The sequence below is a fragment of the Tenrec ecaudatus genome, chromosome 5 (genome assembly GCF_050624435.1).
Source record: "Tenrec ecaudatus isolate mTenEca1 chromosome 5, mTenEca1.hap1, whole genome shotgun sequence".
Classification (NCBI taxonomy): Eukaryota; Metazoa; Chordata; class Mammalia; order Afrosoricida; family Tenrecidae; genus Tenrec; species Tenrec ecaudatus.
Window position 1 is genome coordinate 130,455,148 of NC_134534.1, and position 16,415 is coordinate 130,471,562.

Here is a 16,415-nt window from a genome sequence, read left to right on the forward strand (position 1 = left end):
ATATATTTGCAATAAAATTAAATAGTAGGAGGCTTAACACCTGTTTCTCATGTAGATTAGCATCATTAGTCTTTACTTACATGTATTAAAAACAAAAGACAAACAGTAATTAAGTATACATCTACATAGAAATTAAATTGAACAATATAATTATTTACTGTCTGTCCTTTCAGGAATCCACCTAACATTTATTAGGCATCATATTTGTTGTCAGGCAGTGAATGTACAGAGATGATTAAAACATATTCCATGCCTCACCACCCCACCCCACCCCACCCTGCCCCCCGAATCCTCTAAAAGCCAACTACATCTTCATTCCTTACTGACCTTGGAAGGTTTTCAGAGGTCATACTTAACCACACTGATGAGCTGACCTTGAACCACACAATTAAATGATTAGACTGACAGGATTTATCTGGCCCTCAGATCCGATGTTCCAGTCACCATTTTCCCACCATGATTCACCCTGTCAATGCAATTCTAAGTCGACTCAGGAGGCAATGCTGTTCTACATTGCTCACCTTCTAGGACACCTGGGTTTGACTCTTGGCCAGTGTATCTCTTGCACAGTCATGGCAGATGGCCATGGGGTGGGGAGTGGGGGCGGGGTCAAGACTGGTTAGTGTTGTATTCCAGTGTCCATTGAGCGGCTATGCGTTGGGGGTCACGTTGAGAGTAGCTAATAAGCGCAACAACATCATTCTTTTACTTATTTATTCTCTCATCCCTTTGGACAAATCGCAAAAGACATTGAGAATATAGATAACTTGTTCTACTTTTCTGAGGGAACAGAAGAGCTCCTGTTCAGGTATCTATTTGTATTGTCTGGTTGTCTTTCCTATACGACAACAGAAAAGTCAGCAAGAGCCGTACCACCGGCTGCAGCATTTGCTGGGCAGTCTGAGAATCAAGTCCTACGTAGCAATAACTAAATGTTTTTTCTACCTGATTTTATGTGTATGATTTTAAAGGTACCAATTTCACAATGTACAGAATGCTGTGTTGTTAAGCAGATAGCTTGCACCCTACCTTTTTTTTAACCGTGTTTGTGAAACTACACTGGGGTGGGGCACTGCTGCCAGAAAAGAATACCATATAATGTGCACGTTATTTATGTTAAAAACATGGTTAAAACTTCAAAGAGATACCTCTACCTGAACACCCACCTCTCCTTGCCATTGTTGGCAAGTCTGCAGGTTGGCTTCAAGTTCCATTATGGCTGAATTCCATTATCTTGTCATTTCCTGTTGAAACCCCATCATCTGTTGTGTGTGTGTGCAGCATGTATGCAGTGAGTATCCAGCGACACACGAAGCTTGACTACAGTGAGCTCAGTATGTTTGTACACAGCCACACATGTCAGAATGTGGGCTGGGAGCCCTCTGAGCCCCACACTCACTGCCCTCGGGTCCACTCGACTCACTGTGATCCTGTGGACAGGGTCCTGCAGAACTGCGCCTGTGAGTTCCTCACTTGGTAACCCTTCACAGAAGCCGCAAGCCCTGTGTTGCTTCTATGGAGTGGGTGATGGTCTCAAACTGCTCCCCTTGGCAGTTTGCTGCCCAGCACGGAACCACAGGAGGAGGTTAGCAGGTGCACGATGGAGCTGGAATGTTGGCAAGCAGAGTTTCTTTCATGGTCAACTGGGTGTTACCTGACCCCTTTTTTTTAAAAATAAGAGCACATAATCATAATAATATTGTTTTAATTGAGACATATTGTCAGTATGTACTCATGTGTGAGAAGTCTGGAATTTTCTACAGATTCAGGGTGTGATGGTTACCATTCTAAGGTCTTAGTGAATTTTCATCTGTCCTTCAAAATTATGATACTAAGTTGAACTTAAAATAAATTCTAGTAGAGTGGATTTCCATTCAAGCTTTGAATTTTAAACAAACAAGTCAAGGTGGGGAAGGAGGTGTTTGGTGAAGAGGCCAACAAACGTCATGTTAAATCATGTAAATTTAATTTCCAATCAGAAACTCTTGTGGTGAATGAACACTCCGGTTTTCTTTTATAATATTACTTCTTAAAGCACCATCAGCTGAGCTCAAGAAGAACCGAAGGAGAAGTTGCACTTCTCAGTTTTGTATGAGGACTAAGTAAGATGAGGTTCCTGGTCCCTAAATTAAATAATCATGTAAAAATACTTTTTGAGACCTAGGTATTTTTTGAAAGATAGAATTTTTTGAAGCAATTTGATAGAATTTTCATAGTGAATTGTAAAATGTAATAGTTATTAACTACTGGTAAGTAAATTCCATCTCTCTTGTCTATCTTAAGATAAACATCAGTTCTTATTATACTAGAATATCTTCTGGTCAATTTTATTCATACATTATTTACAAATACCAGAAGGATGAAGGTAACCGTGTAATGTCTAAAATAAAAGAATGACTAGGTAACGTTTGGCATATAACTAGGATTAAATTGATACATAATGGATCTTCTTTGGTGAGTGAGGTTTTTGAATACTTGATAGCAAACTATTTATGAAATTATATGCACCATTGTGTTAGACTGGGTACTTTAGAGAAACAAATCCACAAAAACTCATGTGTAAGAGAGAGTTTTGTATAAAGGTTAAGTGCACATCAAGAAAATATCCCAACCCAGTGCTGCCCAAGCCAACAAGTCCAACATTAACCTATATGTCCAACACCAATCCATAAAGTCCTCCTTCCATCTCACAAAACACACACTGTGACACCGGCTGCAGGAGGAAAGCCGAATCAGTGAGCGTGTGAGCATCTCAGTGCTGGCAGGGGTCTCCACATGGCTGCTCCAGCATCCAGGGCTGCATGGGGTAGGTCCATGTGGCTTCTCAGGGATGTCTTGCAGGAAGTGAGCCTTGCCAGCTGAAGCAGGGAACTGGCTAAGGCAGCTGCACCCTGGTCCAATCGTTTGAAAGCAAGAGACCCGAGAACTCGAAAGGTGAGGCTCACCAAGCCATTTATCCCTCTGCCCTTCAATTAACCCCACATGTTTATTGACCAGGTTGGCATAATAAGCTTCTACGTCAAAAATAAATGAACGATCATCTTCATCTGTTTATGTGAACCTATGAAAATACACAATGGGGCTAGTGCAGAGTGGAGACTCAAAGCCCAATGGTAGTTAACTGGACACCCCATACCGAAGGGTTGTGGGGAGGAGTTGAACCAGGCAGGGTGCCCGGTAGCAACGATGAAACATATAACTTTCCTCTAGTTCTTAAATACTTCCCCCCCCCCCATCATGATCTTAATTCTATCTTACAAATCTGGCTAGACCACAGGATGTACATAGGCACAGATAGCAACTGGAAACACGGAATCCAGGACAGATGACTCCTCCAGGACCAGTGGTGAGAGTGGTGATGGGAGGTTGGAGAGAATGTGGGTTAGAAAGGGGGAACTGATTACAACAATCTACGTATAGCCTCCTCCCTGCGGGAGGGACAGCAGAGAAGAAGGCAGGGGGAGATAGCGGACAGTGTAATATATGACAAAATAATAATTTATGAATGATGAAGGGTTCATGAAGTAGGGGGGAGTGGGGAGAGAGGGGGAAAATGAGCAGCAGATATTAAGGGCTTGGGTGGAAGGCAAATGTTTCGAAAATGATGATGGCAACAAATGTACATGTGCTTGACACAATGAATGTATGTATGGATTGTGATAAGAGTTGTGTGAGCCCCCAATAAAATGATTTTTTTAAAGTTTATGGAAAATTCTATTACGTTTTAATGGAATTAAATGGGGGCGGGGGCGGGAGGGTTGTCCTAATATGTCAAAGAAGCCCTGGTGGCACAGTGAGTTAGGGATTAGGCTTCTAACCTGAAAAGATGGTGAGGCTATTTGCCTCCATTGAGATTATGGTCTGGGACACCTTGTGGAACAGTCAGACCCCATACTGTAAGGGTACACTAGGAGTATACTAGGAGGTATCCTACCTAGTAAGGGTGCATTAGGAATACACTTGGAGGTACTCCTAGTAACGGTACACAAGAGTACACTGGGAGGTACTCCTAGTAACAGTACACTAGGAGTATACTGGGCGGTATTCCAAGTAACAGTACACTAGGAGTCTCAACTTGGCAGTTCATTTGGTTTTTGGTTGGGAACTTGTCAAAAAAGGTTCAGTGTACTTTACCTAATTTTCTACAAGTACAGGTAACTCAAAATTATGAAATACATTTAACTAATCTGAAAATCACTAATGATGATTATTATAGTTAGCTTTTCTTCACTTCTATTCGTTTTTAAGCTAAATGTCCAGATAGGTATCTTTAAAATGATTTTTGTTCCCTCCCAGAATGTCTGAGAGTTCAAGGATTATTTGGAGGGCCTTTAATTTGAGTAATTTCTAGAAATATATTTTTGCAGTGTATTACTTTTGTTCTTAATCTGAATTTGAACATGGACTGGTAGTACCTTGGCGTTTTACCCGCCTATCTTTGTGGACATGTGGTCAGGGGAGACCAGACCCTGGAGAAGGACATGGTGCTTAGGAACGGAGTCGCTGCTCTACAGGGTGGGCTGATAACGTGGCTGCAGCAGGGGCGTCCAGCGTAACCGCCATCGTGAGGATGGCCCAGGACCAGGCAGTGTTTCCTTCCGTATACCTAGGACTGCTGGGATTTGGAACTCATTCAACAATACCAGCAGCTGTGTGAGGAGTAGCCTTTGAATACTGAGTTTTAGAAATCACACTAGAGGCCTCTCAGTTCTCCTGATACTGTTTCCTCAATTGATGAGCAGCTTCCAGGCTTCCACGCACCTACTTGTCTACAGTTGAAGTAGTTGTTATTCCCAGATTTATTTTCTTCTTTTTGGACAGAGTAACTAATGGATGTCTTCACATTATATTTTAGTTTCCAGCTAAAGCCATTAAAAAGCCACAGGGAAATCAAATGTTCTCTGACAAGGTGTAGTTCTTGTGTGTATGTTTATTGTTAATGCCTTTTAGTTTGTGTGTTCATAATATGCTCATGGTGGATTAATTATAAGTCAGGGGCAAGTGACATTTGTATGCATATGTATGCACTCTGAATTGGGTCGATAAAATATAAGAATTTGTATCCTGATGGCAATTCAAAACTATGCTGCATGCGCGCGTGTGTGTTTTCATAATTCACTGTGCTTGAAGTTCAAAGTTGGGCAGACCTGGCAGTGGAATAAGTTACAAAAATCACCCTGCCCGGGAAGGGAATGTGCCTGTGTACAAAACAGAACTCTCAGTGTTAGTTTTACATTTCTATTGGATGGAATCTAAGGTTGGGGAAACAACTGTAAAAATAATTTGTCTGAGAGAAGTCTGGCTACAGAAATCGAATAGAGAAATGGTTCATGAGCTAGCGTAGCACACATACCACTTCCGAAAGCACATGTGGCCCAGATCAAAGCATCCCATGACCTGGATCCATGTCGCGGAATCATTACGTATCGATTGGAGCCCTAGACTAGCGGGTTAACCCCTTCCTGCTTACCAACCACCAAGTCTTCCTGAATACTTAACATCGATAATTTCAGCAATATCATCTTCCCACCATTATTAGCTTTTGTTTTTTTTAAACTTATTATTTACTTGGATGTATTTATCCTTCTAGATTATTTTATAGCATTCTCTGTAAATGTGTTGTTCTTGGCTGCGTAAAATTAACTTGTGAAAAGATTAATAATACATCATGTGATAATATAGAAGCAGTTTCTAGGGAAAAGGAAGAGGAAAGGACAAGGTTCTGGGTAAAAGGCATAGCAGGAAGGTCTGCAATTGGAGTGCAGGTGGTGTGAGTTCTCATCATCCTAGATAAGGTGATGCGTTCTAGTTTGGTCAGGAAATCTCGTGACATCTGAGTCGAGAACTCTGTATCTCACAAGAACCTGTGCAGCCCTCTTCGGAATGCTGTCGTCCACGTCCTGCTCTTGCCTGTGTCTATTTGGGTCCAGTCTAACTGGCCCTTGCATTACAGTAAGGACTGAGTGAGTCAGTTCCCTGAGCAAAGAACACCTCAGGGTCATCGAGATCCTCATTTGGGGGTGTGAGCTCCCTGGCCTGGTGGGATGGTTCTTGGCAGCAAATTGATGCTCTTGTCTTGTGTGTTTTTCCTTTCAGTCTGTCCCACGAGGAGCATCCCCACAGCCACCCTCTCTATGGGCACGGTGTGTGCAAGTGGCCGGGCTGTGAAGCAGTGTGCGAAGATTTCCCAGCATTTCTGAAGTAAGGATGGAGCTGGTTTATTTCTCTGTCATAGTCATGGGTCACCTCCTTGGCTTTCGTTGGTACAAGGCTTGCTTGGGGGAGGGTTCCCCCTCCTTTCTGAGAGTGGGCCCTGAATCATAAGGTTTATGTCATCAAGAGTCCTTACAAAGGCCCTGAGGAGGGTGCCCATGTTGTTAGGAGGAGCATATAATTACCCATATTTTTAACTGGTAGGTAGGGGTCTTTGTTTTGGGTTTTTTTCCCTCCCAATTATCTCACTATTAAACAGCATAATTTAGTTTCTGTTAATCTGTCCTACATATTAAATCAGTGCTGAGGTCTAATTTTGTAAAGTTAACGGCCCGTTTCAGCTTGTGGTGTTTGGCCCCTTTGTTTTACACAGAAGACTACATAAACAGAGGAAAACGCCAGGCATGTTGATTTGGTGCTGGTATGGACTTTGGTTCAAATTCTTGTCCTTATAGAAAGAATGGGAGTAAATTTAATTTCTACAGTGTGACTAAAACTTAAGGTTTATCCCATTTGGATCTGTAACATCGAAATAGTCTCTCTATAAGCAGGTGATACAGTCATCTCCTCAGAGCTGGAACCCAAAGATCTGTACTACCTCTTAATGCTTCCCTTTCCTATGGCACCTGATCAACAAGAAAGAAAATGTAGCCTAAACTGACCTGCGTTTTTGATGTCACATATACACTCATAAGATTTTATGACCTCTTGCCATAATATAATCTTTCGTGACATACAATTTTTAATATTCATGTTAATAAAACACATGTGTATAACATGGATATTTTAGATGCCCATTTTTGTGCAAATTGGCAGTGGGGACCTTTCTTCCCTAGCTTTTCTCTCAAGCCCAACGAAAGCCCATTTATGTGCAGGTCTCTGGTTTTGCATGGTCTTTATATTGTTGGAATCAATCTGAATCTACTTTTATGGACTTGGATATAAACATTCTAGTAAAGCCACCCTGAGAAGTCTGGCGTTATTTGCAAATGGTTTGTGCATAAAGGTTTGTGATTAAAGAGTAGAAGCCTGTGGATGGATGTCTTTCAGAGCTTCCCAGTGTTATGTAGACATCGAAAACTCATGTACTTAAAACTCATGTAAAGGAGATGTCTGATACCAAGTGTGGTGAATTTATTTGGTTTAGGTAAGCTATTCAGCTTTTGAGGGGTTATAAATCACTTATTATAGAATCTTGGTTATATCCTGATTATGTGCCTAATCATATTTGTATAATAAGTGGGGAAATTGGCAGAAACCACCTCTAAGTTCTGGTTTCTCCTTCAGCATCTTTGCTACCTGCTGCTGTAGAGTCCATTTTGACTCATAGAACCCTATAAAGCAGAGTGGAAATGCGCTCTAGGGTTTCCAAGATTGTAAATTTGTAGGAGAACATCTCGTCTGAAGAGCAGCTGGTAGATTTGAACTGACAGCCTTATGCTTATCAACTCAGAGCTTAAACAGTCTACACCAGAGGGCTTATGCTTCCATGTGAGGATCAACACGTGTCTTAGAGCCCATTCCCTCCTCTGTTGATTGGCCAATAATCATCTGAATATAGTTAATTTTTATGGTAAACTATAAAGTTGAAGTTACTGCAACACTCTGTGACGTATCAGTCTTAGAGTCTGAAGGGGTAAAGGCTAACTTTGATCCATTTTGTTAATTTCAAACTATTTCTACCCCAATCTAAATTCATAGATCAAGTTATTATGTAGCTGATAAGAGAGAAAGATAGAATTAGAGAGATAGGAAAATAGAGGCACACATACACACACACCTGTATGTTACATATATGATGTTATGTGCCTTCACTCTGACTCCCAGTGATCCTATGCAGAACCTAAGTAAAGACTGCCAAGTCCTGCACCAGCCAGCCCTCATCATCAGTCCTACGTGTGAGCCCATTACTGTAGCCACTGTTGATTCATCTCGTTCATGGGCTTCCTCATATAGAAATACATGTGCGTATTTATGTGTATAAAAACTCCCAAAACCTAGGCCCACTGCCATCAAATCAGTGTCGGCTTATAGCAGCTGATAGGATGATAGAAAATTCTGTCTTTTCACAAGGAGTGGCTAGTGGTTTCAAACATCTGACCTCCTGTTTAGCGCCCAACGGTATAACCACTATGCCATCAAGGATTTGTGTGTGTGTGTGTGTGTGTGTGTGTGTGTGTGTGTGTCTGAGAGAGAGAGAGAGAGAGAGAGAGGAACATGCTAACTCAACAAAGAAGCCTTAGTGGTGTAGTAGTTACTCCTGGGCCTGCTTAGTGACAAGGTTAGCAGTTTGAAATCACCAGCCAGTCGGCAGGAGAAACACGGAGCTTTCTGCTCCTGAAAAGAGTTCTAGTCTTAGAAGCTCACAAAGGCAGTTGTACCCTGTCCTATAGGGTCCTATGAGTTGGCATTGACTCAAGGACCATGAGTTTGGTTTTTGGTATACCTCAGCAAAGACAGCAGAATTTCAAATTAACTTTTAGAACTAGCAATCTTCTATTTTTACAAGCTCCTTAGAATTAGGATCTAGATTTGATACCTTTAAGAAAACCAGCTTCTAGTTTAAGGATGTGAGACCACATATCAGTTCCCTGTGGTTTACACATGACATGTTCTCAGTTGAATCTGGATGGCCACTAGGAACCTTTCACTCTTGCTGGGTTAATTTCTTGTACTTTGTTATTGACTGGGCTTGCTTACAGACTTATTTACAAGTTACCGAAACCCAATTTCCATTACCTTAATCAAAATTAACAGCTTGGGAGATAGTATTGGCTCCTGCCTCTAGGAAATGATGGTGTCGCTAGCTTCAACCATGCCTGGGTTCAGATGCTTAGACAAGATCAGTAAGCACTGAAGCCCATTGGAAGTGGTAGAAGACAGATTTGGGGGCCACTGGTTTTTTAAATCAGTGCATCTCTTTCACAATTGTCCCAGGAAGCCTCCTGGGCAGACTCTACTTACCAGAAAGTGAGTCATGTGGTCTAGCTTTGAGTCATGCACTGTGAGGGAGCCTGGCTTGCAGCATCACATGCCCACCTCCAGAGCAGAAGGAAGCGTTCAGCCCCCATGAGCCATACAGAGGCTCGGGATGGGAACCTCGGGTCCAGGAAGTAAAAATGAATAGTGTAATTCGAGAAAAGGAGGGTGAGTGTGCAGTCAGAAATGCCCTCTGGTACACACGGTTCCCTGGGGCGTTTCTGAGGTATGCATTTGTTGGCCTCTAGGTAGCAAATTTAATTCAGATATTTAATTTCTTCAGAATGATTGTAGTTCTTGGAAATTCAGATGGATTTTAAATTTCAAGACCTTGTCTCATATGGTAAAAAAAATAAGTTTAGCCCCCTTGAATATCATGATTAGCTTATTTTTTATATTCCTCCCTCTTGGTATCTCTGCAGAGTCTAAAGCAGTGGTTCTCAACATTCCTAATGCCGCGACCCTTAAATACAGTTCATGTTAGTTATGGTGACCCCCAACCATAAAATTATTTTTCTTGCGACTTCATAACTGTAATGTTGCTACTGTTATAAATTGGGCGACCCCTGTGAAAGGGCCGTTCTACCCCCCCACAGGGGTCGCGACCCACAGGTTGAGAACCACTGCTCTAAAGGGAAATGCGTGAAATCTAAAGGGAAATGAAATCAATGGAACCCACTTTGATATCCATTGAACTGGACTGAGGAGATACCTTCTGGTGGTTGAAACAAAAGCCTGTGGCCTCTTTTAAATGATGTCGCCTCTTGAGTCAATTTCACCGGGTTGTGCTGTTTCAGTCATGTCTTACCATTTCCCTCTGGGTCTTCTCCTCAGTTAGTGAGTGGGTGTCTGTAGGTTGAAGTTGCAGTGATAACAGCAGTGCATTGATTGTCCATGCTCTTCTTGCCCATAAAGCCTAGCATTGCTCTGACTTTTATTAAGGTGGTGGGTTTGGATCCACCACCAGCACCGATATTGTAATGTTTTAATTTCACCCTCCCCCTGTGTTGTGTGCTCTACTTAGCCCTTAGTGGTATGCACGAGCCTGTTCCAATTGCTTGCATGTATTAACTCATTTAATATCCTCCCAACAACCTTACATATCCTGATATTATGGTGGTATTCCTGCTAACATGGCAGGTAAGGAAATAAGGCACAGGCAGGTCAAGTGACTTAGCCAAGCTCACACAGTGGACCATAGGTGGAGCCAGGATCCAAGCCCAATCTGTGTTTGGAGTACTTGGTCCTTCCTGATGCACTACTGCATTATTTCACCTGGGCAGAGTTGATGTGTTTTATTAACTGTTTGCTGTTTACTTAAGGTAGTGAGGTATAAAGAACACAAAGGAAGACATATTGGGTCAGGATAACTCTTACTATTAGCAGGGTCCTTCAGCTTGTTTCAGATGATACACAGTTGCTCTGAGCTTCAGTATCACCATCTATAATTCAGCATGGTGATAGGACTGCTGTGAACCCTAGTGTCACTCTGGGTTAGGCACTACAAGGTCGCCTGTTCAAACCCACCAGCTGCTCCAAGGGAGACAGATGGGAGGCTGTTGATGGGAGGCTGTTGGCTCTCAGAAAGATCTATAGTGGCCAGAACCCTCTGCCCTGTTCCATAGGGTTGCTCTGAGTTGACATCGACTTGATGACATTAAGTTTTGTTTTTATTTTCTAATTTGCTTAAGTATATTTAAAAATTATTTGAGATAGTTAATATTTTCAGAGTTTACTTGGGGGAGAGATTGAGACTGCAAAAGTTTTGATGTGTCAGAAGACACTTTTTCTGTATTTATTTTTAAATGACTTTTTAAAATCACTTTTTAATTTTTATTTTTAATCATTTAATTGGGGACTCATACAACTCTTATCACAATCCACACATCCATCCAAGCACATTGTACATTTGTTGCTATCATCATTCTCAAAACATTTTCTTTCTACTTGAGCCCTTGTTATCAGCTCCTCATTTTTCTGCTCCCTCCCTCACAAACTCTTGATAATTTATAAATTATTATTATTTTGTCATGTCTTACACGGTCTGTTGTCTCCCTTCACTCATTTTTCTGTTGTCCATCCCCTTGGGAGGAGGTTATATGTACATCATTGTGATTGGTTCCACTTTTCTCCCCCCACCTGGTATCGCTACTCTCATTATTGGTCCTGAGGGGGTGTACATCCTCTGATCTAGGTGGATTTTTAAGGAAGAATTGGGATCATGATAGTGGGAGGGGCGAGCATTAAAGAACTAGAGGAAAGTTGCATGTTTCATTGGTGCTATGCTGCATCCTGACTGGCTCGTCTCTTCCCCAAGACCCTTCTGTAAGGGGCTGTCCAGTTGCGTATAGATGGGCTTTGCGTTTCCACTCCACATTCCCCCCTCATTCACAATATGATTTTTTGTTATGATCTTTGATACCTGATCCTGTTGACACCTCGTGATCACACAGGCTGGTATGCTTCCATGTAGGCTTTGTTGCTTCTGAGCTAGATGGCCACTTGTTTACTTTCAAGCCTTTAAGACCCCAGATACTAGCTCTTTTGATAGCCAGGCACCATCAGCTTTCTTTACCAAATTTGATTATACACCCGCTTTGTCTTCAGCAATCATGTCCAGACGGTGAGCATCATGGAATACCAGGTTAATAGAACAAAGTGTTATCGTGTTGAGGGAGTAACTTGAGTAGAGGCCCATTGTCCATCTGCTACCTTAATATTTAACCTTTAAATATATGTACATAGATCTATTTCCCCATCGTCATATATAGATATACTTACATATGTACATACCTGTATTTAGACCTTTATAAATGCTCCTTGCCTCATTTGTTGTTAATATAATGGTCACACCACATGTTTCTGGTGAAGGCCTGCTCAGTCAAGTGCTCTCTTAGGGCAGAGTCCCTAGGCTTTTTCTGTGAAAGAGCAGGCAGTAAATATCCAAGGTTTTGTGGGCCTTTCAGTCTCAATGGCGCCCCTCAGCTTACCCCTTGGAGCACACGAGCAGCCATGGACCTGCCTGGAGAAACAGGCGTGGGTTTCACCTTTGGAGCACAGTTTGCTCATCTTTGACCAGAGCATCATTTTTGTGTCACTGAATTTTTTCAGCCAAAAATTCCTATCCTGAGTTACTTCTTTGGATTTCAGAGTCAATTTGATGACTTTCTGTTTTTTTTTAAATCCATACACCAAAGGAGCTCTGGTCATATAATGAGCTGAGTGTTGAGCTGCAAACAAGAAGGTCAACATTTCAAATGCACGAGCTACTTGGTCAGAGACGGGTGAGGCTCTCTGCTTCTGTAAAGATTTACAGCCTCAGGAAATCCTAAGGGACAGGGCTCCTATTCCTGTAGGGTCACTGGATGGCCCTGGGGTTGGGTTTATCCGTGTCCTTGAGTGGTGCAAACAGTTCATCCACTCAGCTGCTAACTGAAGAGTTGGGTTTGAGTCCACCCCAAAGCACCCCAGAAGAAAGGCCTGGCAGTTCGCTTGTTTTTTGTTTCAGTCAGCCACGGGCAACCATGGAACATCTTGCCCTGCTTTGAACACACACAGAGTTGCCATGAGTCAGTACAAATCAAAGGGCCCCTGTATCCTTCAACAACTCTAGTTTGCATTCCTCTCTGACCTGAGGGCCATGCACCTGATCTTAGCTTCCGCTGTAAGCAGCGAGAGGCCTGCTCACTCTTCCGTCACTCCGACCAGCAAGATAAACCTCTCAGGTGAAGGTCTAAATGCCACCGACAGACAGTAAAGTGCCACTGTTCAAGAGGGGTGGGAGATTGGAGCTATGAGAGAGGGCCCCTTTTCACTTTTTTCTCCTCCTCAGGAAGAAAGATCATAACTGTTTGTAAATCAAAACTAGAAGTTTGATACTTCTGTGATCACCGTGCGAGTGTGTTCCCCAGGTGAGGCCTACCACAGGGCCCTTGAGTGCACAGATAATACTGAACAAATAACCATCCGGCTGCCTTTCCCTGGGGGCCGGCAGAGGGGAGCTGTATCAGAATCAGCAGATCCCCAGCCTATTGTACAGTTATTTCCCTCTTTCTTCTCAAAACAAGCTGCCATTTTTGTGTTGATTTGTTGTTGTTGCAATCTACTGCCTGCTGTGTTTGTCAGCCAGAAGGAGTAGCAGCAGGTGCTCTTGCTAAAGCTAATGAGATCACCAAGCCCCGCCTGCCGCCGCATGGCGCCCCTCCCACAGCAGTAAAACAGAGACATGCCCAGTCTCATCCAGAGAGGGGACGTCTCCCTGTCCTTATGTCCCCTTCCAGCTTGGGCCGCTGGGCTTTATTTTGTTGTAACAGGTTGGTTTTTTTTTTAATTTTCAAGTCAGATTGAAGAGAGCATCTTCATTAGTAAAACTTAGATTTGTAATCCTGCCCCATTTTTTTCTTATCTTTACTTTTTTTAAGATTCAGACCATTCTTTGGCAAGGAGTGGATTTGAAGGATGAAATCATACTATTTTCTTATCCATAACTTAGATTTTAAAGTTAGATACAGGCTCATAGTTTCAGAACTAACCAGCTACTCGTAGGTACTTGGAAAAATAACATCACTTCACTTAGCTTGTTACTATTTATTATTTTGTGTGTCTGGTGTGTAACGTAACCCAATCAACCCCCACTCCCACCCCCCCTAAAGAAGATTGCTTTGGAGCAGAATTCAAGTGTTGGGACCCCTGTAGGACAGGACCAACTGCCCCACAGGACTTCCCAGCCTACATCTTTCTCTTCCTGCAGAGCGGTTGGTGAGTTTGGACTGCTCACCTTCGCTGCTTGGCCATTGCGCTGTTGTACTACCCGGACTCCATCATATCTAAAGAAAGTATAATTCGTGTTCCATTTGACCACACTTGAACCCCCTCTGGGTCCAGGGTTGTTACTTCTCATGGAAAGAAGAAAAAAACTAACCACAAAACTCACTGCCATCAATTCTGACGACATATAGCGATCTTATGGGACAAGGTAGAACTGCCCCTTTGGGTTTCTGAGATTGTGACTCATTAATGAAATAGAAAGCCCCTGTTACCCTCAGAGCAGCCAGTGGTTTCAAACTGCTGATCTTACGGGTAGCAGCCCATACATGTATGCCACTGAGAGTCCTTCATGGAGGAAAAAGTATCGTACAACACAGATCCACACATCATTTTACAATGTGCATAATCTATTTAAAGTGAGCACATTTCCTCATATCTGTTGTAATAGAGGGCATGCAGAGAAATGTTGGGGAGGGGCAGAGGTGGGACTTTGGCCTTTCAGGAAGACTGTAGACAGTAGGAAACTAGAGGAGGTTTCAGTGGAAATAGGCCCTCCTCTTCCCTTTTCGTCCCCCTGAAAATTTTACTTTTCAAAACTGTGAAGAGTTTTATGTGAAAGAAACTACTAAGTGCGCTCTGTAATGTTTTCACAAGTGTTTTTATCATGGTAACATCTTGTTTACTTTAGTTCCCTGCCTAAAACTACTTGGAACATGTTAAGAAAACATTTCAAGAAAGCCTTGACAAAGAGGCTTTTGTTAGCAGCCACCGTGAGGCCGCACGGCTCACAAAGGTGTTAACTTTCAGCCCCTTAAGCACTTCCACATGGAATTCCAGCAACTATGTCTGTGGTTTTGGAAAAACAAAGTGTATGTTAAAGAAACCAGGTAAATGCTAATACATGTCGAAGGAGGCCGGATATCATAAATTGTTCCAAACCCATTCATGGCTCTCCTGGATGTTCTGCAGTGGAATGAACTCTGGTTAGCGCAGAAGCCAGGCTAACCATCTCTAAGCCTGGCCCCTATGCAAATGGAAGCCCAGTTCAGAACCGAAAGCCCAGGAAGTCCCACGTGGGCATGACCTGCCCCCTCCCTGCCCCCACTGGTTTCCAGGGGACAAATCTTTGCACCTTGCACAATTAGCATAATATTTTTTGTGGGTTTGGCTTCCCTTCATTTTTTAGTTGTTCAAAAAAAAAATAAAAGATTGTGTGTCACCAGCTCCCCCACCCCCTGAAAACTTCTCTTTAACCTTCCTGAGATGGTACAGAACGTGTTCAAGAACTTCCCAAGCACTTGAAGAGGTCAGAGTGGCCTAAATACCACAGTGCCCTCTAGTGACATATACAACATTAGGTAGAAAAGTTTGGACAAGCTTGCCAAAGGTAACAGAGCCAGTGCCCCGACTTTGCTCCAAGAGAAGCAAATAATAGTCGCATACATTTCTGAACCCAACACACAGATTTCAGTCCGAAAGGCAAGTGAAATGTAATGTTTTTATGCAGACTCTGGAGGCACCAGAGAAGTTCTTGAGTGCCTGTGCTGTGAATTGTACAGAACTGTGTAGGCATTGTAACATAGTAGTACATCGCTGCTGTTACATTGTTGTGTGTGCTTGTATTTTTAGAGCCATTTGTTAACTTGGCTATTTCACATGATCAATTCCGGTGTATGATTAGAAGGCATCACTTACAAGACCAGGATCATCTCTACTCCATACTTTTATTGACACTGTCTACCACATTATGGCCATGTCTAAATGGTAGAATTTATTATTAGCAATAGTGTCACAAAAGTCTGAGACAGCGATTTTGCTTTCAATAAAAGTAGTTAAAAACCTTTTAGAAAATCCATAATTTTGATTGCTGGTACTTCATAAATGTATAACTGGTACTTTTTAGCTGTCTCTTTAGGGGAAAATGAGTTTTATCACCTGCGGTACCTGGGTTAATGAAACCGTGTGCTGGAATTTAGCCAGGATGAAAGATGAGATCATTCCAAGACACTAATATTGGCAACAGGTCTCATAAAAAGCTCTGACTCTTGAGTGAAGGTATCATTCGATTTTAAAAAAATTATGATTATTTGAATTGACAGTTAAAGTAACTTGTCATTTTCAAAGTTTCTGTGCTAGTGAGCTTCTCATTTGGTGTCCCATTCTCCCAGTGACCTAAAAACCTGGGCAGAGCCAAGAGAAACAGAGAAATGTCCATCAGTGCTGAGTGAAGAATTTCCCTGCTTCAGATTTCAGCTCCAGTTCCTGTTCAACCCTTCACAAATCACGACTCTCAGCTCCAATGTGAAATAATGCCGCCTTTTCCCCACGTTCCGCCTGTGTTTGATTGTTTGTGGATATTAGCTGTCCAGGAAATCCCACACTTACAGACATAAATCCAGAATGATCTTGTTTTTCCGCACCCAGCCCAGGATGTTTTAGACAGTTAGGATGATTTG

The 16,415-nt window shown here is 42.4% G+C and overlaps 1 protein-coding gene across 7 annotated transcripts in view; it reads left to right on the top strand.

Annotated features, from left to right (window-relative positions):
- FOXP1 (forkhead box P1) overlaps nucleotides 1-16,415 on the top strand; it is a 730,731-nt gene that overhangs the window by 666,065 nt on the left and 48,251 nt on the right. For all 7 annotated transcript variants that reach the window (XM_075549895.1, XM_075549899.1, XM_075549893.1 and 4 more), the window contains one exon: nucleotides 6,097-6,201. In XM_075549895.1, coding sequence (XP_075406010.1) covers nucleotides 6,097-6,201 — 105 coding nt within the window. The remainder of the gene's footprint in view (nucleotides 1-6,096; nucleotides 6,202-16,415) is intronic.